At 36.9% G+C, this 22,665-nt stretch overlaps 1 protein-coding gene across 3 annotated transcripts in view; it reads left to right on the top strand.

Annotated features, from left to right (window-relative positions):
* The window catches only part of FAM193A (family with sequence similarity 193 member A), an 81,827-nt gene that overhangs the window by 37,654 nt on the left and 21,508 nt on the right, over positions 1 to 22,665 (top strand). For 2 of the 3 annotated variants that reach the window (XM_075752646.1, XM_075752644.1), the window contains 9 exons: positions 196 to 363; positions 3,254 to 3,488; positions 6,740 to 6,864; positions 10,787 to 10,931; positions 16,047 to 16,124; positions 17,730 to 17,842; positions 17,992 to 18,234; positions 20,145 to 20,298; positions 20,384 to 20,563. In XM_075752646.1, coding sequence (XP_075608761.1) covers positions 196 to 363; positions 3,254 to 3,488; positions 6,740 to 6,864; positions 10,787 to 10,931; positions 16,047 to 16,124; positions 17,730 to 17,842; positions 17,992 to 18,234; positions 20,145 to 20,298; positions 20,384 to 20,563 — 1,441 coding nt within the window. The remainder of the gene's footprint in view (positions 1 to 195; positions 364 to 3,253; positions 3,489 to 6,739; positions 6,865 to 10,786; positions 10,932 to 16,046; positions 16,125 to 17,729; positions 17,843 to 17,991; positions 18,235 to 20,144; positions 20,299 to 20,383; positions 20,564 to 22,665) is intronic. The other variant, XM_075752645.1, reaches the window with a different exon arrangement.

Genomic DNA, 22,665 nt, shown 5'->3' with positions numbered 1-22,665 from the left:
GGGCTATCTGACAATAATGTGAACTTATGGATGGCTGCTTTTATCCAATTTTATACTTTATTTTAGGCATATGCTTTTTTTCAGGCATTTTCAGATATATGTTGTTTTTCCTGAAGAGCATCTTCAGAATAATAGGATTCAATACACCTATGTGATGTACAAAGAAAGAGTAATTATTTTTGTCATTATTTGCAGAGAAAATTCAGCAGAGCCTGAACGTGAACCTCAGCAGCTTCAAAATTACTGGTCAGAAGTAAGATACATGGTTCGGTGTATATATCGCCAAGCTGGGACCCCTTTGGCAGATGACCAAGACCAATCTTTGGTACCAGATAAAGAAGGAATGAAAGAGCTGGTGGATAGGTATAGCACTTTGAAAAATATCTATTAATTGCTAAAAGGATTTGTAAAATTAGTTTTTAAGTAGTTTGGAATATTGCTTTTTAATAGAATGTTATTTACCGTCTGTAAGTCTGGTCGCTTGGAATGATTGCCTCTCCACTAGAATGAAAAGTCAGAACAGTCAATTCTATTTCATGCAGGATATTTCAATGCTAGATTGAATGCATGGGAAGCTATTAAATTAATTTGCTTTTTGCAATAGGAATATTAATGTATAATTATGGAAGGGTCCCCAAAATCTTACTCTTCAAAAGACTTTGAGATGATTATTATTAGTAAGACACTGTTTAATTTGAATTGCCCCAGATGAAATAATTATAACCTGAGTTATAATAGTGCTTGCATCTTACTGTAGTTGTAACAGCTGGAAAAGACTTTTGAAGGCAAGAAAAAAAAAAGAGTTAACATTGGTCATTGATCACTAGATGAGGCAGATTCCCACAACTTTTTTCATTTCAGAAATTGAAATTGTAGCTTTTCTAGGTGTGAAGTTGAAGATGTGCTTAATGAGAGAGGTCCTCAGTTGCTGGGTTTTTTTCCTTTTGAGAATAGTGTGGCTGTCCTTATAGTGCTCCAGGAGGTTCATCTCAGTTTCTGTCTAACTGAAAGTGCGGTCAAGGAATAGTTGCTCTCCTTGGTTCTGTACCTGCTTAACATACTAAGGTCTGACAAGCTATAGTTCTTATGCAGAGTTTCTAGTTGAAGATAAATTCTTATGAGGTGAAGAAACTTTTGAAAGTTTCTAGCCATCTAGCATTGCTGTTTATATGACCATACTCTTGAATCAGCCTTAATATATAATTAAATAAGCTTATTGCACTTGTGTTATATAAAAACTGAGTGTTTGGGTTTGAACATGAGTTGTATAAATGAAGAGTAATATAGTATGCCTCCCTATTAGTCACACTTTGTTTATTTAAGTGATCAAAACATACATTGTAGGTTTTGAAATCAAAGATGCTGAGACGTTGCGTAGTGTGTAGGTAATTAAAACTGAATCACAGCTAAAATGGTGGTTGATTTTTATGCAATTTCTCTTTAATGGAAGAATTTTGGAAATTGGAACACACTATTACATACTTAAGAGCTTTGATTTCTCTAGAACTGTTTCTCAGTTTTGAGAGAGATTATTAAAATACAAAGGCAGAAACAGGATCTCAAAGAAGGAAACCTTAAATGTCAATATGATTATTTTTCACTTGAGTTTCCTTATGGTCTCCAAATATGAAATAAAATTAGGATACTGTGTTTGAGCAGACACCAGGGTGTCCAGTCTGTGGTGCTAATGTCATGCAACATTTTTTTAACAAAGCAAGTCAATGTAGGTATTGACAGTGTAAAAACAAACCAAACAAACAAAACCAACCAAACAAACCAACAAAAACTCAAACAAACCATGCCAAAGATCATGCTGTGGCCAAGTAAATCTATGTTTAAAAGGCAGAAATTCCTAATTCCATGCTCAGTTCTGTTAGACACAGCTAGCAAGAAACAGACTGTCTGGTCTTCTTACTTAAAAATAAGTATTGGTGCCAAGTACTGTCCCTATTGTATGTTGGAGCACTTTATGGCAATAAGATAGTACTCTATTTTGTAAGTGATGAGGAAAGAGCAGGGACTAGATAGCAGCAGACTTTCATTCATCTAACTCTTAAGTACTTATCTAATCCCTTTTTTCTTCCCTACCTCCCTATGCTGTAAAAAAACCCAAGGCAAGTGCTTAGACTCCATGCACAGGACTTTAAATAGTACAGTTTCACTCTAAAGTGCTTCAAAGCATCCATCACGTTCAGTTTTCTTCTGTGTGAAGTGGTTCAAACCCATTTCTCACTTCCAGGAGAGTATCAGAGCTAGCCAGCTGTATGCTGTCCTTAGCAGGAAGCCCTGACCCTCTTTGAAGCCGTGTCTTACAGTGACAAGTCTTGCAGGTACTGAGTGGCTGAACAGAGTGCATGGAGGGCAGCATGGTTCAGGAGCTTCAATGTTAGTGTGCTTCTCTGGGACAAATGAGTCCCAAATTCTGGTCCCTATTCTAGATTTAAAAAAATAAAAAAAAATACACCAATCACTTGTAATGATTGCAGCTTAGGTACTATGATAGTAGAGTGCCTTAAGTCATGTTCCTTGAAGGACATTCTTTGTGGCCCTGCTATGCAGTGGCACAGCTTCAATAAAAGGTACAAAAAATGTCCTTGTAACAAAGATGTGCAACTTGAGGTAAGAAACTCTCAATGAAGGTGAGAAGGAGTTTCATGAATGAATGTCTTGAAAGTTTGGTAATTGTATGAAACGTCTTCTTTCAGTTCAGCTCAACAACAGAAGGGTCCCCCAAAGCAGTCACCGAGTCTGGTCTGGTTAGTATGTATTTAGGCATGTTCTGGCTGCCTCAGGCTCCTTCAATGGCTTGATGTAAAGCCCTGTCCTTCCATAGGATATTAATCAAGCCTAGGTCTGGCTGTTCTGCCAGAGACATTTATTAGGGCTGTATATGAGAACATGGAGAAGTTGTAAAGAAGCTTGTCTGAAGAGTTTAAGTGTCTGTAGGGTTGTATGCAAATTGAGTAAAGGTCTTTTAGCTCACAAGTTGAAGTGAAATATCAAGGTCCTAAATTAATTTGTTCCTTGGGTGTGCAAGCATCCTAGTCTTAAAGCTACACAGGATCACAATTCCACAATGTAAAAGTAGGGATCTGGGCTGTGTTCTCCTGGATTTAGGGTAGTTCTGTAAACCCTAGCTGTTATTTCTTTTAGATGACGATGATAGTAACTGGTAAATATTTTTAGGAAAGTAAACATTGTTGATTACATGCATTATTATTTGTTTTTGGTCACAAATATTCTAAAAATACAGGCTTTGTGAGAGAGATCCATATCAGCTTTACCAACGGTTGGAACAGCAAGCTAGAGAATATGTGCTTGAAATGAAGGTTCGTCTGCTCAGACACTTGTCACTGGGATCTAAAGTTGCATCAACGTTAGCAATACAAGGGCCACCACAGGCACATCAGTTCATCTCACTCCTACTTGAAGAATACAGTGCACTCTGTCAGGCAGCGTGTACAATCAGCGCCTTTCTAGTTACTCTGGTAAGACTGAAAAAATAACCTATATGCTTCTACTTGCTAGGGGTGATGCTAGCAGAGCTGTTCTGGCCTCTTTCAGGTGTCTGCTGCAGTTTGTAAAATGTAAGGGGTTTTGTGTGTGCATGCTTGGAGACAGGAGTATTCTGAAAATGCAAATTTAATTCTTCAGAAATGTAGATTAGGCATCTCTTACAGTGAATTGGTAAAATTACCCTTTGTAAAGAAAAGGATGGGATGCTCTTTGTGGCACTTACCCTGAAACTAATCTTTAAGCAGATCTACAAAAAATTTTAGATAATGCCTTTGAAAATGTGTGAAACATTTCTCTTAATCTTTAATGGTTTCTTGACAATCACATTTAAAGGGCACAAACTATAAGTAGCACTAACTTAGATTGTTTCAATGTTCCATTTTTCTTTTCCCTTATAAGCAAGAATGGCTGTTTGAAAAGATGATCTCTTGCCTCGGAATTAATCTGCTATGTTATTTACTATTTCTAAAGTTCTTGTTCGTTCTTAAATGCTTTTTTGTCAACTGATTGTGATGTTAGACTTGGGATTATATTGTCAGGTAGAAAATAAGCAATAGCCTTGAAAAAAATCTCTTCTTGAGTAACTGTCGTGAGTGAGTAATACAGTAAACAAATTGTGTAATTCTATTTGTTTAAGGGCTGAGAAAGTTATTCATCCTGTTTTGTTAGTAATCCTTTCCTGTGCATCCTTTGTTAATGTCCTTATCCTGTACATCCCTTTTCTTGTGTAAACTTTGTGCAAGCTAAAAAAAAAAAGTGGATAAACTGGTAAATTTAGGATTTATTGCCAATTAGCTGAAGGTGCGTAGGTATATAAAGAAAGGCAAAGAATAGGCAGTAACAAGACTACGATGGCTACAGGTGAGAAGGATTTAAATGGAGAGGAAGCAGAGTGTCATTACTGAGGTAGGGCTGTTAGTAAAATTGAATTGGCAAAGCAGCAAGATCTTTCTATTAAGAAACTTGAACATATCTGATGCTTTTTTTCTGTGGTCAGTGCTCTGTAGTTGGTGTTGTGTGTATTGTCTTCCCCAGCTTTATCACTTAGATATGGACTTGAAGTCACTGCCATCTCCAGTTTATTGGCTGCTTTTAATAGTCATCAAGTCTCTAACAGGGTGCTTGAGAGAAAATTGCTCTTCAGGTCGATTTGCATTGGAACTTAGAAATATGTTCAGCTGAAAAAAGGATGGATTACAGGACAAAAGTTAGCTTTCTCAAAGTAGATCTGCTGATAATGAACCCATTAGTGCCAGAATTGCATAGCTGTTCAGAAAATATTCTTTTAATATTTTTTTCCCCTGGTTATTGTTGTGATCATGAAAACTTAGCAGGTATGAGAGATTGAGATAATGGCCATGAGATGACAGAAGATGCTTGAACTCCCTAATTCACCCCTTTTCTCACAAAATTCAAAGTAAAATAAAATTCCTGTTAAAAAACAAAGCTTAAGAAAACACAAAATACCCCAGACTTTTCATGTCCTTTTCCTTCTGCAGCCCAATAAGTACTGAAAACTTCTTTCTGCTAAGGTGTGACATTCAGAAACTGAAATGTGAGAATGTAGGATACTGTGTCTTGTCATACATTTCTTAGATTTATTAAATAACCTTTTTATTAAATGGAGTAGTATGTCACAGCTTTCAGTACAGGCTGTAGGGTCACTAGTCTTTTCAACGTGCATGGTTGTTTTCTCTCAAGATACCAGTGCACTATGGAAGAAGGAATCTTTTCAACTGAAATACATAAAAGGCAGTCAAGATCTCTAAACTTAGTGGAGCCTTCCTTTTAAAGGTAAAACCTTTGCACATAGCATGCTATTCAAAGGCATATAATGCTTTGAACCTTTGTCTGTGAGAAACTAATTTCTCAATGAAATTAAGAACAGTTGTCCTTCCTTTCAAAGGAATTCAGCTAACTAGCAAAGTTCAACAACAGGAACTAAAGTCTTGTGCCCCACCAGGGAATGACAGATTATACTGAGAGCAAGCTGGAAAGATTGTGGTCAGTACAGAAGAGTTCTCAAGTACACGGTATAGCAGACTAGAAGGGAAAACTTACTTAGTATTTCTTTGTGAGAAATATTGTACTCTGTGTGATCTGATCTACAAGATTTTGTAGATAAATGTTGACTGTTTTGTTCACAGCTTAATATGGAAATTGCTTAGGAAATCAACCTTTCTCAGTGTTGACCCTTGAGAAGTTATTAGCAATTTATAGAAATTTTAAATAATTTGAAGATGTAACATTCAAAGTGAAAAGGTACATGTGTCTTGTGCAACTTGGAAAAAACCCCCACCCACCCTTCTTAAATAATAATAAAACTCCAAACTTTATTCTTTCTTTGAATACTGGTAGTCTTGTGTTTCGGTCTGATATAAATATGTATTTGGTTTTTAACCCATTCTGGTTAACAAAAACTTTGAATTTCCAGAATATTCTGGTATTTCCAGGTACTTGAGGTTATAGTGCATAGAGCTTACTTGCTGATCTGATAGCCAGAACACTTGCATTTAAGTTTGTTGTGTGTGGGAGTCCTAGTATAGAAAACCTGCGTACTGCTGCCTGTATGTGGGAAAACTTACTGACTTGGAAAAAATATTATACCTGTCTTTTGATTCTTATGTTTTGATAATAGATTTAAGCTTTAGGCCTTGAAATTATATACAACTAGGTGTTAAATAACCTCAAATAGAAAAAACATTCTGCTTACTAGAGAAGTAAGCTCTTGGTCTCTTGTCCGTTTAGAAAACTCTGTTTTAGAAGCTGTACTTAGAACTGTTTACTTGAGTTGTGTCAGTTTTGAAGAAAGATTATAGCTTGCCATCATGTATGTGTCTGTTACTAGATAAGTTCAAAGAACTAAAAAATAATCAGAGATAGGCAATTGTTTGAGAAAAACCTGAGAATAACTGGTTCAGATCATAAAATACATCTTTAAGTGCAGAAATGAAGAGAAGCTTTCAACGGCATAGGCTGATTTTTCTTTTTTTCCTAATCCACGACAATTTAGAAAAAAACAAGGAATGAAGCTATGATTATTTAAGTCATTAAAGAATTACTTAAATTCTGAGTTTCTGGATATTAAAACTGGGTAAGATCTGAGCTTGCATAATCTAGCCTGTAGGTTGGAAACTAGATTTTTTAAAAAATATTCTTGCCTCAGATATAAACTATTTTTTTTCCTAACCCTGGCTTATTTCTGGTTGTTTTTTCTTTATAGGAAAACGAACATTTGAAGAAATTTCAGGTGACATGGGAATTGCACAATAAGCACCTGTTTGAAAATCTGGTATTTTCCGAGCCACTCCTGCAGAATAGCTTGCCAACGTTGGTGTCACAGCTAAGGTAGAGTTTAACTTTTCTTTTGTAATCTAAAGGAGAAATCAAAACCCATGTTTGCAACCGCAGTGTTTAACACACACCCCCCCAAAAAAAAATCTTTGCTGCTTCTGCAATTTCATAGGTAAAAACCCTTGTTGATCTGTCCTGAAAACAGTATTGTTGATTGAGCAGGCTGCTGTCATAACTTGCTTGTCAGAAGAATTGCTACCCTCATTTGCTTACTTGTAGGTTACCTAGTAAAATGAAAGCATTCTATGAAAATGCTGATGGTATGACTGAATAGTACTGTTTTCAGTTGTCATCAGGCATCACTAATGTCTTTACAGGTCTACGAGTGAATTAAAGCCTCAATGCCTTCATGCTTCCCACAGTGCATAAATAACTTAATTTGGAGTTCTAAGCAATCTTTGCATTGGAGAAGCAAAAGAAACAAAATCTCTTGCTACATGCTTTGCAGGTCTGATGGCATATTACATTTCGTGGGGCTTTAGGATGTATATTTTGTTAGCAAGGTTGCTCTGCTTGTAGTTTGTGCACCTGCAAAGTGTTTGGGTTTTTTAGGGAAGAGTTATTAATTCGCAGAATTTATCTAAGTGCTTTATCTAAGTGCAAACACTTTTTAAGGTACATTCATGGATGATTCGTGTTGACCTCTCAATCTTGTTTCTGATGAAGAGACATTTATGGTCTGTGCATATGTGTCTTAAAGATACTGTCTTGGGTATTTTTCCATGGTACAAGAGCAGTTTGATTAAGTCTGTCACAAGAGATGTTGCTCACCACGAATAAAGAAATTTCTGATGAGTTCTCCTTTTGCTAGTAAATACTGGAAAGAAAAGCAAGAAAGCTTAATTGGCACCGGGCTCAGCAAGAAGTCTAAGGTCCCTCAGAATAACTTGTCTAATTGGTTTACATGAAACTAGGTTGGTATTGAAAGCCTTTTTCCCTCCCCCCCCCCCCCCCCAAGGCAGGTAGTTCTGTTGCTATGTTCAACAGCATGTTGTTCAGTCACGTATTTTTCCCAGTAATCTGTGTTTGACTTCCCAGTACCACTGTCATTGATGCTGTGTCTATCGGTCATCTCCATGCTTTCTGACAAGGCTTCTCTGCGTCTCTTACTCCAGCAATCCTGGCTATCTCAAGACTGTTTATATTACCTTCATCTGTAGAGCTGAGAATGGTCTTAGTGAAGCTTATGGTCATTTCTTAACAAAATCATTGGATTGTTTTCACTTAGCTGTTGTTCTTGAGTGCTACTGCAATTAAATCTGAGCAACAGAAGATGTTTCTCTGTAGAACTTCACTGTAGTGACAGCTACCTTCAAGGCTTACATATGATGAAGTCAGAATCTCTTGCTGCAGGAATTTCTTTTCCAGTACATCTGCGTTGGCCAGATAGCTTTCAGGGTGTTTCAGATAAACTATGGTTTTGCCTAGATTGATTCACATGAGCATTTTTGAAAGGAGAGATTCAGCACAAGTTTCCAGTTCCATGGTTTCTAGTTTATATTGTGTATGTCTTGTTTTTCTTTTGGTAAACATAGATTATGTCTGTTTTCATGGACTCCCAGGAGTTCTCTGGGTCTTGAAGTAAGAGAGTTAGGTAACCTTCCCTGAGAAATCTTTCTGGAGGATAATCTGCCTTCCACGGGGAATTGATGGAGGAACATTTCATCAGGGAGGCCTCGTATGGAGAAGCAGGGATCAGCCTAGTCCTCTGATCATTTGGTCAGTAGAGAATCATTTGCATGCAGTAGAGAAGATGTTGCCAGAGTTTCTTTACAAAAGAGCATTGGCCTCATCATTTTCTCTTCCTGACTAGTACTTCCTGATGAAGGTATCTATATGATAGGTTTCTTAGAGGTTAAACATCTTTCTTGGCTTATAAGGTGCTTTTGATTACATGCAGCTACTGATATGCCTCCTACGTTCAATGGGCTGCTTTATTGGGGTTTGGTAATGAAGTAACTAACTGATACCTGGGGCTTTTCTGTCCCCTTTGTTTTCCCTGTATGGGATGAGACACTGTTCAGGGTATATGCACAGCTTCAGTTACATGCTGTTGGCCAAAAAATTCTGGGTTCCTGATCAAGATCTGCAGGCATACAGTAGGATCTATGTCAACAGGTATGCCTTGGAAGATTCAGTTACTCTAAAGTAAGAAATTCTTGTTAAATTTTATGTGTATGTGATGCTTTTTATTACCTTTTTTTACTGCAATCCAGGAATATATTCCACCTGTGTTCACAGGACTGAAATATTACCTAGATTGTTGCTTTATACTTGCCTTGAGGGGTGAAAATGTATTTACTACTAGCACGTTAACCTTTACTCAAGAGTCACAATAAAAATTGAAAGTGTAAATGCCATTGCATCGTTAATCCAAATTTTTTAAAGTGTTCTTCTGCTTCTAACTTGAGAGCGTATTTTAAAATGATTTTGTGCACAACTAGTGTTTGCATTGCATAGTACTACTCAGCAGCAGTTATGAGAACAAATTCTTGACTTCTGTATAGTAGGGATCAGAATTTCACATAATTGCATAGCACCAGAAACACAGGCTTCAAGAAAAATAGTAAATCATGATGTAGTAACAGGAATTGACAGTGTTTGCACTAATAGTGAGGAAGTGTTGTATCCTAAAGTCACTGTATCCCTTTCAGCTGGTTTGTTTGTGCTCCACCAAGCATGGACTTCCCAAGTTTTTGATGTGCAGAACTGCTTATGCACCCTTCTAAGGTGATTGTTTTGCAGGTTCTGGGCAAAAGCAACAAGATAAAACAAACTTGAATTTATTGGCAAGGTCATACTAACAGCTGTAACTTAATGCTTACTGAGCTGTCTTTTTGCTCAGCTCTTCGTTATAGTTAATTGCAATGTTAAAATTAAGTGCTCCAGTTATTTGCTAGATGACAGGGAGGCCTCTGTAGTTCTTAAGTTGCGTTAGCATCCTGTTGCAATGGAAATCTATAACAAACCTCCCTGAAGTACTGGAACTGGGCTTAAATATCAAATTTTGAGATGCTTGAATTTTGTTTACCACGCGACCTCTGTGCCTAGTCAACTACTAACCAGTTTTCTCTTCATTACCTAGTGGGAGAAATGTTGAAAAGCTTCAGTTTATTTGTGTCAATTTACAGGTCATTACAATTCAATGTGCATTAAACACATTATTGAATAGAATTTTGTCTTTTTATTTATTTCTGAAGTAAATATTTCAGGAGTTTGCTTATTTACTTAAGGATAATTGTGATGATGTGTTCTACTAGATTTTTAAAGGAATTTGCTGTACAAAAAAGTAGTAGTAGAAAGGGAGGTAAATCTGTTTCCTATTCCTGGGGCTCCTTACAGAGGCAGTCACCAGTGAGCAGCATAACCACATTTGGAACTTGATGCTTCTCAAGTGATAGTAGATAACTGCATGCAACCAAATTATCTCGTTTGCCTCATTCTACAGCACTTTCCCAGCTGGAACTCCAACTCATGTAGTAATCTTTTTAGCACTGATCACAAGAATTCTGATTAACAAGCTTCTGGCTTTATTTTTACTATATAGCTCTTCAGTAAATAGTCAACGTGTATATTTAGCCCATAGAATTTGGAAGGATAAATATATGAAGCAACAAAATTTGAATAAATACGGCTCAGTAGGTTTGACATCTGGTTGCTCGTGGGAAAGAGGCTCTAGAAATGTTGCACTTCCCACATTCTTGCTATTGTTGGTTACAGAACATTGGAACAAGTAGTTGTTGGGTATTTTTTGAAAAATGACTAAAAATACTCAATTTTGGGATACAAGCAACTATGTGGACCTAGGTATATCAAAAACTGTACTTTAACAATACTCTGTTGGCTGGCAGAACTTAAAGCGTGCTTTTTTTCAGTGAAACAGCTCTTCTATAACAAGTGCTATTTGAACTTTTAGGCTTGGAACAACACATGATTCCTGTAGTGAAGATATGTATAGTACCTTGCTACAAAGGTATCATCAGCTGGAACAGGAAATGGGTCAAGTTGCTGAAGCATGGCTTGAATGCCAGAAAAGAATAGATGATTATGTTGATGAACAGGTAAGAATGATGTAAACAGTCTCAAGACTGATTATGTAGGGAGCAGCCCATGTAAGGCTGTGCCTCCAGTGAAGAGTGTCTTTGGTGTTTTTATCCAGAGCTTTGAAGCAACAAAATGTAACTTTTTCATTGATACCAGAATAGAAAAGAACACTAACATAGCAATACATAATGGTGATTGCACAGAAACATCTTCAAATTCTTCAAGCAGATTGTTGTGCCATTGTTTAGAGATGGTCTTTCAACATCTTTTTTTAATGACTTTAGCCTGTAAATTACCCATAGCACAGTAGTCTGAAGCTTTCTTTTGTAGATGTTGCTAGGAAAAGGGAGAAGAGGGGTGGAGGAACTCCAGCCCACAACCCCCCCTAAGCTTCCAAAATTATAATTGCACTAAATGAAATCCAGAGGAAGAGATTGCTTTTAAAAACTATTGCATGTTGCATAGTGTGATGATGACCTTTTGTACAACTGTCAAAATCAGAATTCCAGTCTCACTACATAAATATTTGAGACCTCTGAAGTTACCCCTTTTTAATTAAGTATAAGTTCTGATAGCTGATTTTTCTGAGTTTGTGCTACGCTTCAGAAAATGATCATGTTGTTGTGCTGACTCCTACATTATCAAGAGCTTAATTTTCGGAAAAATAGCTGTTTATTTTGCAAGTGGTTGTTTATACTCTTCTAAAATTGCTCATGTGCTTTTTGTCTCATGTTCAAAGAACTTGAATTTTTTTTAAAACACCTCAGGATAAGGCTTTGAATATTGTTTAGTTTAATCTTAAGTGTATTAGAAGAAAGAATATGTCTGGAAATAACTGAAGATACAGAATTTTATAGAATTTTTCTTGTATTTTGAATTTTTATGAGCATTAGGAATATGGAGATCCAATTTGAGATTTAGCAATGCTATGTTAATCCTATAGATAACAAACATATTTTAAAGTCTTATAGTGCACTGTAAATGTCCTTTAGAAGCTGTTCCCTGTGATGAAGATCTAAGCAAATTTTTACCATTAATTTCAATACCTTCAAGATGGAGACAGGACATAACTAAATTTATTTTAAGAGATTGTTCTATATTTGGGGTCTGCATCTGTGAGCTATCAATTAAGTTTTCTTGTGGTCTGACTGCTTTTGTGCACCTAAATATTTGATTGCAGCTCAGTAAAATTTCATCATCTCACATTTTGTGCTACTAGCAGTCATTTTCCCCATGGTGTCAGTGTGTCACGGCTGTCTGATATTGCCTCTCCAGTATGAAAGGGAGCCCAGTTCACTGCTCAGCATTCACTTATTTTTCCAAAAGATGGAATTTCTGTAGAGTCACATTCATATCAGGCTTCCAACTGGTTGATCTGCACCACTTCAAAAATCAAATCTTAAATTATTTTTCTGTATTTCTGTGTATCAAGTGACCATGCAACTGTCACAAGTACTGTCTTATAGCATTTTTTTTATCTGCTTAGTGAAGCCTGTATCCTGATGCAAAGAGAAACTCTTCTCCCATTTGGGGAAACCAAATATGATGAGTTCTTATTTCCTAATGACCAAAAAACTGCAAGGGAGTTGTGTAGGGGAAACAATCCTAAAACTTAAACCATCACATTTTAAAGGAGATATTGATATATGTATATTTATATATATCTGTATTAAAAATATTTTCACAATCACACCTTAAACACTGTGTTGGTGATAACCTGTGGTTATACTCTCTTGATCAGAAATATGTCATTCAGTATGACCACATTACCTGAATTTGCAGTGATATTTTTGTCAACAAGGTAGAAATCAGAAAGCCTGGCTACTATGGAAACTGTGGATCTTAACAGTGAAGGCATGTTTGTTATTTGCTGCCTCTTGGCTTAAAATTGTGAGGTTTTATTGCTAGTGTATCAAAGGTTAGAACGCAGATCATCAGAGAAAAACTTAAGAATGGTCCTCACTTACCTACTGTGGAACTATGTCCAAAATTTCAGACAGGACATCAACAGAGATGATTAATGGACCCTCCACTATAGTATGTTATGTTACTTGTTCTTGGGGGAAAGAAGTTAATAGCTTTTGCAAGCAAGACTTTTTTTTTTTTTAAAGACTTTGTAAGACAGCTGTGTCATGCACAGACATGTAACTTAATACAGTGCTATATAATATGTGTACGCTGTAATAAAATTTAGAATAAGGATTCATTCATATCGGCACCCGTATTCATCACATGTTAAAATCTGAGGAAGATGTTTAGGGTATCTGGAATGTAGGAGAGTTTGAATGTATGCAGCCTTTACCTCCAGATCTTGGGGTGTTTTTTACCAAATTTAGACTAACTCAGGAAGTCCTCAATATATCTGGATCACTTCCATAAGTTATAGCTAGATACTCATATGTACTTTGTATGAAAGAGTTTCCTTTTTACTGCTGACTCCCATAGAAGAAAGCTTTAAAGTGAAGGAGGGTAGATTTAGGTTAGGAAGAAATTCTTCCCTGTGAGGGTGCTGAGGCACTGGAACAGGTTGCCCAGAGAAGCTGTGGATGCCCCATCCCTGGAAGTGTTCAAGGCCAGGTTGGATGGGGCTTTGGGCAACCTGGTCTAGTGGAGGGTGTCCCTGCCCATGGCACAGACCTTGGAACTAGATGATCCTGAAGGTCCCTTCCAACCCAAACTGTTCTAGGATTCTATGGAAGCAATATAGGAATGCCTTTTTCCAGCTCCACAGGAGCCCAGGGAGAGCTTCTTGCTTGTCTCCCCACATTCATATGTGATTGGTTTTTTTTAATATTTTTCTTACAGTCGTGGTCAATTTAATAGGGGGAAAAAAAGTATGGGCATAGTGTATTTTTTGTCTTTATGGCAGCTACATAAATAATTGAAACACTATTTTTGGGTGCTGAGAGTTTGTGATAAGAGGAATTATTTTGATTTCTAGTGAAACAGGCTAGAAAAATAGATTAGATTGACAGGTGGAATTTGGGATACTCGGATGTGCTATTCACATTTGATAGAGCTTAAAACTTAGAAGCAACAAGCATCCTTTGATGTGTGTATGAATATCAAGAGTTCTCACAGGTGATCTACTGGTATGTGTCAGTTCTGACCAAACTGCTGGCTTTGTTTCATGATTAAATCAATTTCAGAATAGAAAAACACTTGTTCACCTGCCCATCTCACTCTACCATGTCTTGTCTGATGGATCTCAAATACTTTTAAGCCTCAAATGAACAGGGAGGAAGGAAGAGGGTGGTAGTGGACCTCTCTTCTCCAGTGGGCAGCATTGGGAACCTATTCATTGCAGATGTGCAAGACTCAAGTGTAAATTTTTCCTTCTGATGGCATTTGAATCTATCTCCCCCTTCCTAGCAGAATTCTTGGGCGTGAATCATGTGGCTTGTATTGCAGCTGCTTTGCTCTGCCGAAATAAATATTCGTTGGGGAAAAGAAAGAGGGGAGAGAAGTGATTTCCTATTGTTTATGGAATTAATAACTTAAGGTACTTGCAGGCATGGGGTATTGGAAAGGCTGTGAAGTTGGCAATAGGAAAACTTTAGCTTCAGCCCCTGTTCCCATTAATACTCAAGAGTACCAAGACTTAAACCATGCTGTTTTCTTTGACAGTTCCTTGGCAGGCTTGAGTAGGCAGCTCCCAGTTAATGCACTGGCTGTTTTAAATGTCATTCTCTGGCATTAAAGTCTTCTCTTATAACGTATAGTGAATGTAGGTGCCTCTCTTTGATGGTGAGGATTCAGCTAGGTTGCAGGGCACCTAATCCAGTGAGTGTTGCTGTGTTTAAATATAGCTCAAGGGTTCTCAGAAGCTGATAGTACTGCCAGGATGAAATTTCCGATGTTCTTGGCCGTAGGCTCTGCAGTACCTTTTAGTGTGTCAAAGATATGGTACTAATGGTTCAAGAATATTTCACGAATGCGTTTTTTTTTTTTTAAAAACACACATGCACATGATAAACTCATTTTTTGGTGTTAATGTAACCTCACTGGAGCAAGGGGAATCAAAATCCACAGTAGCAATTAGAATTAAATGCTGCTGATTGTTTCAGAAATTCATTAGGCAAAACTTTACCACTTAATACTGTTTCAAATCCCCAGCTTAGAATTTAATTTTCCCAAGTTAAATAATGATAATGGCAATAATACACTTAGGTTAATAGTAAGACTTTAAACTTTTGATTTAAGTATGAATTTCTGGAGGCATGCTTTTGGGGAAGAAAAAAAAGATTGCTAGTGGTATAACCTACTGGACTTTGGCTCAAGTATCTTTATGAAACAATATGTTATACTCTATAAGGTGATAGATTTTTTTTTATTATTATTATTAATTAGGTAAATGAAAAAGAACTATAAATGATAACCTAGATAGTTGTTTTTCCTCACTAATGAAGTAGTGCTCTTAAAATGCTGTAAGGTACAACAGGAGAAGCTTTGTTCTTGAGTTTTGCTGTGTTAAAATTCATGGGAGCTTTTGAGTTCTGTAGAGTGAATGTATTTCTAAATAGGAAAAATACCATTTCTTTACAAAAAGTTACAGGCCCTATGTGCATTTATCGTGGTGGGATTTGAGGATGAGTAGTTACAAAATATTTTTCCAGCCCTAGACAGATAAATCATGGGCATGAAATACACTGAGAAATACAACTGGTGAATAGTTAGTTTAGGTCACTACTTCTAATTTTTTTTGGCTCTACGATTGGGTGGTTAGTTCCATCAGAGTTTGCCCTTGAGCCTGTGTTGAAGCCTTGCCAAAAGTCCTGTATCTCTAGATTTTAACGGATTTGTGTGGATCTGAGATGTTGAGGATGTAAAGCCAATCACATTTTATTGAAAGTCCTATGAACATATTTAATGAAAAGACATTAAACATATTAACGTAAGGAATAACAGTGGAAAAATCTGACTGAAAAATAGTGTAAACAAATATAAAATCTTATGTTTAAGTGACTCAAATCAAATGATTAGCAAATAAAATACAGTTCGTATTGACTAAATATGTAAGTACTTTCAAAATAGTATAGACAAGCTAGGTGCAATGAAACTGATAGACCAATTGACAACAGCATAGGTTTTCTATGATTAAATCAATGAGTTTTCCTTAAATTCTGTTTTAGATGGCAATGAAAACAAAACAACGCATGCTAAAGGAAGACTGGGAGTTTTTTAAACAGAGGCGTTTTATTGAAGAGCAGGTAGGATTTTTTTTAATACCATACTAAGTTATACTAATGGCTCATGTATATTTGTAAGATGCAAACATATGCATGTAGTATATTATACTACTTCTATGTTATCTAATTCTGCAACTATACCAGGCATGAAATTTGGTCAGCTCAAATACAGAAAAGCAAGATCCGAGAAGAGTGTGTAATAGTATGTAATCTCAGTTACTACAAGGTAAAAACATAAGTACCATAGACTTAAGATTGAATACCAGGTGTTAAAATACTTTATGCAATAAAAGGGGAATTTTTGATGCCTTAGAGTGGGATCCAAAACAGCCAATACATTGAGCGTGGAGCTGCCTTGATGTACATGATAGGAAATACTGTCTTCAAGAGTTTAACAAATTCCCTTGTGTGTGCTAAGCTGGGAAGTGTGAACCACGGTAGCAGGGCAGATGATGGCATCTGTTATGACTCTGGAGATGGCTCCTACATCTGTTTTGTGGGGAAAAGGCTGAGCAGAACTATCTGCCTTTTTTTTTTAAGCTGTAGCCAGAGAGGGGCCAGTGGAAGTTCCTACTTACCATAAAACTATGCTGTTTAAGACACAGTACTCTCTTCTGTAGCCTAGATGTGTTCAAGTATGTATCATGCTTTCTGTAAGAGTACAGTGTGATTCGGGTAGCGTCAAGGCTGGATGGGGAACCTCTCCTCCGTTCCTGTACCACTGTGCAGAAAGAAATGCTAGTCATGAGCCAGAGAAAGAGAGAGTATGACAGTACATTTTAATAAACTTAAGCTTAAATTGGCAATGTCTCAAAGCAGTCATGAGTAAGTAGTTTTTCCTTTAAGGAACATAAGCCTGTGTTAACCATGTCTTTAGAACATCTGGTATACAGGGCTCCTCAGAGGACTTGAGGAAGAATCCTCTTTTTCCTTGATCCTAATTGGGCTTAAGTGAGCTATAAGCCCATGACTGCTTCTCTAAGGATCGGGTCTGGGTATCTCTAGAAGTGGAAGCTTAGGCACATCCTTCTTTAACCTAAGGTTTGTAGGTACCTAATGAAATTAGGTACTTTCAGGATTAGGCCTCTGCCAGGTGGAGGTTATTTGGATTGTATTTTTTCCACTAATGCAGACAAGTCTCGTTTTGGGCAGCCACTTCATTCCTTGAATCTATCCCATTGTGGCTACAGAATTAGTCCTAATTCTGTTTTGCAAGCTAAGGGTGAGTTTGTATTCTCTCTCCATTTGTCAGCAGCATCCTTTTGTGCATAGCATGAAACAAGACAAGAACTGCTCAAGTTCAGAGTGTGTCAGCAGAAATACTATGCAAGATGCATGTACAAATGAGTCAAGGACATGGACTTGGCCACTTCACTATAGTAGAAACATACTTTCTTTGAAGAGTTTCAGTGCCAAATGTTTGTTGATTGTAACTTTGAACTTCTTCCTTTGTTTACTCATGATCAGAACACCACCTTCATGAAATTTCTCTGAATGTTGCTGCTTTTAAAATATTTTGCCCAAAGAACCCTTTTTGATTATGTAACTTGTTAATCATGATGTGCCATTGAATTGTTAATGGAAAGACTTGCACTACTAAAACAATGCCTTTATAATTTACTTCAGCTTAATAACAAGAAAGCACTAGCTGGGGAGAACAACTTCACAGACACAATGAGACACATGCTGTCATCACGTTTGAGCATGCCTGACTGTCCCAACTGTAATTATAGAAGAAGGTGAGCTGATGTTTTTAATATGAATTCATAATAAATAATTTCTTGTTTGAGGAAAAAAGAAATACATTATTAGAACAAAGAGTGTGGTTACTTTAAATGATTGCTACTTAAATAAGGTCATAAAATCTGTAATCTTAATTCTTGAACAGATGTACTTGTGATGACTGCAGCCTTTCACACATTTTAACGTGTGGCATCATGGATTCTCCTATAACGGATGATATCCACATTAACCAGTTACCACTACAAATTGATTCTGCTCCGGATTATCTATCAGAGATCCGCCCACCCAGTATGTCTTCAGCAAGTTCAGGATCGGGTTCCAGCTCACCTATTACAATTCAGCAACATCCCAGACTGATACTCGCAGATAACGGTTCTGCGCCAACTTTGTAAGTTCTTTTTTCTGTTTTAAAATTTTGTATTGAATTCAGCTTAAGCAGGCAAGTTGCCTATCATTATGTAATGATAGTTTTGCCTCAGAAAATTATTTAATAATGGTAGTATATTCAGCAGACTACAACTCCAGTGCTATATGTTGTGCAAACATAAATAAAATAAAAAACATTCCTGTAAAGTTCTTCAATGTTTCTGAAGATATTGACTTAACAGTGTTGCTAGAAGTGTGTGTAGTATGTACTTTCCTCCTTTGAGATTACAAGGACATCAGATACTGATCTACTTTAGAGCATAATTTTAAAATTATGTCACATTTTCTTAGACTGAGCAAGGGAACTGATGATCTTTTCTTTGAGGGATGGTCATTATATATGAATCAGCTTAGTTCCAAAAAAGCCTTTATTAGGAGGCTTTTAGGATTGTTGAAGTTGTGTTAACTCAAGTCTTGCTCCAGAAATTATTGCTCCTATCAGAAGTATCTGCCACCCTCTCTTTTATTCAGGTCACAATGACTGTCAGGTTTGAGGCGTTAATCTAACAGTAAACTTCTGCTCCTTTTGTAATTCTGAAAGGTTAAAACTGCTTGCTAGGCTGGCTTCTGTATGTGTTTAGGGTACAGCTAACCAGCAGTCTCTTCTGTCATGTAATATTCTAAAAGAATATTTAAAAAAAAAAAACCAAAACCAAACAGGACTTCAGTACTGGTGGAATGCTACAAGGACAGTGCAGATATGTGGGGTGTTTCTGATAAATATCACTTCACTAAGTTCAATTTCCTTTAAATGTTTTCCTTTATATCTGCTGCCATCAATGGCTTAATCTTCCATAACAGGACTTTAGTTTCTGAACTCATTTGGGGAGTGCTTGACAACAGATTATGTGGCGGTATGTTTAGCTACATATTCTTAAATGTGTGGTTTGCAATTTCTATAAACTCTCATTAGTTTTGGGGCTGAAATGTCCAAAATTGTTCAATTTGTCTCTTCAGAAGCTAGTTCAGTAGAATCCAAGTATTATTTACTGTAAGAAGTCTATTTTTAGGGAAATACCACTGCTCCTTGGGGAAGGGCCATTTTATGTCTCATATCTGCTGTGTTTTATTTCCTCATTGCACATTTGAAATATGCCTAATGGTGCCATCATGTAATTAAATTTTGGCGCAGTATCTCATGGAATGCAAAAAGATAAAGTGCACAGTTTAAGAGCTCTTTTAAGAGCTCTGGATTGCTGTAGAAACATGAACTAACCCATCTTTGCAATGCTTCCCTGGAGCAGGTAATTAAACATACATGTTCCTTTACTAGCTGTCTGTATGGAAAAAAAAATCCATTAAGTATTTTAGAGCAGATTCGGAAAAGCATGTAGATGTGGGGTTGTCTAGGAACTAATTGCTACAGAGAAATTCAAGAGTTACTGTGATATGTTCAATGTTCCCTACTTGCTGTTACTGGTTTGACGTTTAATGTATGGAAAAACTTGAATTTTATATTGTACTTTTTTCCACTTCATGTTTTCTGTAAAGGAAGTCATTAGCATAAGGCTTTTTTCACCAAATTAAGGTCATCCATATCCTGTCATTATTAATTCCCTAGATTCTTGGTCAGAGAAGAGTGGTGGAAAAGTATTTTACACAGAAATAGCAGAGAATCTTATTTTCAATCCAGTCTGTCCTTTGGGCATGCAACTGCTATATTCAGTAGGATTATACAGCATGTTGCTTGATTTTTACTTGCTTGAAAAATTAAGTTTAGTTAAACAACTTAGGAGTCAAAGGATTGTCTTCCAAGTGGAACATTTACACAGGGGATGCCCTCAGCTTCGTTTTGTTCTGGTGTTCTGCCTGCTTTCACAATACCTGAGGTTACTGAGCACTGTGATTTATCTAAGCCTCTTTTCCCCTCAGTGGTAGTGATGATGAAGATGTTGCACCATTATCAGCAAAATTTGCTGATATCTACCCACTGAATAATTACGACGATGCAGAGGTGGTAGCCAACATGAATGGAATTCACAGTGAGCTAAATGGCGGAGGTGAAAACATGGCATTGAAAGATGAGGTACAGCATATACAGTGTCATATCTTTTTCTAGAGAAAGGCCTGTCCTTCACCCCTGTGTTAATTAATGAGTTAATGTTCTCCAGTCTCCTCAGGTGAGCAGTACTAGCAGCAGTTCCTCAGAAGCAGATGATGAAGAAGCAGATGGGGAGAGCAGTGGTGAACCACCAGGGACTCAAAAGGAAGAAATATCTCTAGGAAAAAGGGCATTAAGGAAAGATGAGGCAAAAATGGATAGCCCACCACCTTCTTACCCCAGTCAGCAGGTATAGTAATCTAAAACCAACTCTTTTAGTAAATTAATTTTTGAAATGTGGCTGTTTGAATGATAATACATTTACATCTTCAATTAAATAATTAACTTTTAATATCTTAAGTTATCAGTAAGTAAGTGTAATATCTAAAATATTTTTCAGTTGATTTTATATTGTCATCACTAATACCTTCCTTTAGTCAAAACCTGAAATATGTTTGTTGTATTGAAGGTGGCTTCAGTACAAGGGGAAAAAAATTGTTCCTGCCTGTATGAATGACAAACAGAAACTAAGAAGCATTTCTGCTTGGAAGTTTGAGCTTGGTCTTTGTTAAATATTAAGTTATTTGAAATTAACTGCGATGGGAGGGAGGACATGAGTACTTAGTTAATGGGCATTTTTAATATTATATCTGAGGACTAACTTTCCCTGTTGAAACCTTGTGTAGTTAAATCCATTGCATGACTTCTTGCTTGGGTCTTGGGGTGTTTGATTTATTTTTTTTTTTAATGGTTTAATGTTATTAAGCTCTTTACTGTAAGGTCACCAAACCAACCAAAGAACCATGCCTAGATTATCTGCTTAGCAGGTAGTGGTGTTTGGCCTTTCATTGTACCTTTTCTCCCCTGTCTAGTTGAGGAGGGGGAGTGATAGAGTGGCTCTGGTGGGCATCTGGCCTCTAGGCAAGGTCAACCCACCACACAGCTGAACACCAGAAGAAACCATCCGATGGACTTGTCTTTGACTGTGTGCCTTTCAATCTGAGTTACCCTGCAGCTACAACACAGGCTCCCTGCTTTGAAAGAGAACGTACCAGTCGCTTTTTTTGCTTATTGTACAAAAGAATCCACATCGGAGGGGGCACCTTTGAGAGCTTAGGCAACAGTCAGGTGGGAACTCCCATTAGATGTTCCCCTGTGGTTAGGATGTTTGTAAGGCCTTCCACTGGAAGTATTTTCTCATGTGTTAAGAGTATTAAGCTACTTTGCTTTCAGTGAGTATGTTGAGATTTTTTTTTTCTGAGGTTTTTTTTTTAATGGCTGACCACTGGCATCATACCTATATGGGCTGAGGTCTCTGTCAAACTAGTTTGAAACTGGTGAACAGATTCAGCACTTGTTGTGGAAAAACAAATGAGATTATGTAAGCCTACTTCATTTAGGGAAGCAAACTAAAATGCAAGATAAAAAGGCAGATTTAACCTTTCTGTCTTTTTCTGAGGAAAAAGAGTTTTCTCAGAATTATTCTGAGCAACTCTTAATTACTTTCTTTTTTAGCCTAACTTTCTAATCAGAGCTGAGTATCTACCTTGTAATGCTGCATTTAGGTGATTGATTTCGCTGGTACACGTCATATGCATTTGAGGTTTTTTGGCATTATCTGTCAGGGTTGCTCATTGACTCAGTATCTTTATTTCTCTTTGGATAACTTTTCATGTTCAGTACACCAAAGGTTTGTCAGGATTGGATTTTGAATCTCACCATACTCTTTGACATTTTCTTCCATTTTCAGTTGTTAGTAGAGTAATATTTGTTTCTTGATAATACCAATTTTTTAATAAAAGTTAATTTTTCTTCTCTATACACCTGATTAATTCAATCATTGTATTTGGTTTATGAAATCTTTGGTTGTTAAAATATACCTTGTGTCAAATGCTGTAATGCTTTTAAGTGATAATGAAGAGTTACTTGCTTCTGAGAGGAAGGCATATTTAAGAAGAATACCACCTGTCAGTTCTTTTCGAGAAGTCTAAGTTAACTAGTGTTGCTTTTTCGAAAAATGTGTACTGCCACATTGCTGGGAAAAATAGCAATTGGGAAGTGTTCCCAGTATTGCTTCTGGTAAAATTACTTTCCAGTGAAATGTCACGTGACAGTGGCAGGAAAAAGTACTGAGCTGAGAAAGGAAGGTGGAGCTGCTCTTTCCTGGGCTGCTTTTCTTCCAAGTCTTGAATCCTTTAGAGACAGCAGAGGCTAATGATACATACCTTGAGATCAGTAAAAGGTTCTAATAAGGCATGGATTTATCGTGGTTGATGTGATTATGAAGTTCTTCATGAGAAATGTCTGCTTCACGCAATAACAGAATAGTTGAGTTTGGAAGGGACATCTGCA

The sequence above is a fragment of the Balearica regulorum genome, chromosome 4 (assembly GCF_011004875.1).
Source record: "Balearica regulorum gibbericeps isolate bBalReg1 chromosome 4, bBalReg1.pri, whole genome shotgun sequence".
Lineage (NCBI taxonomy): Eukaryota > Metazoa > Chordata > Aves > Gruiformes > Gruidae > Balearica > Balearica regulorum.
The sequence above is the reverse complement of the archived record's forward strand: the minus strand, read 5'-3'. Positions and strand labels throughout refer to the sequence as shown.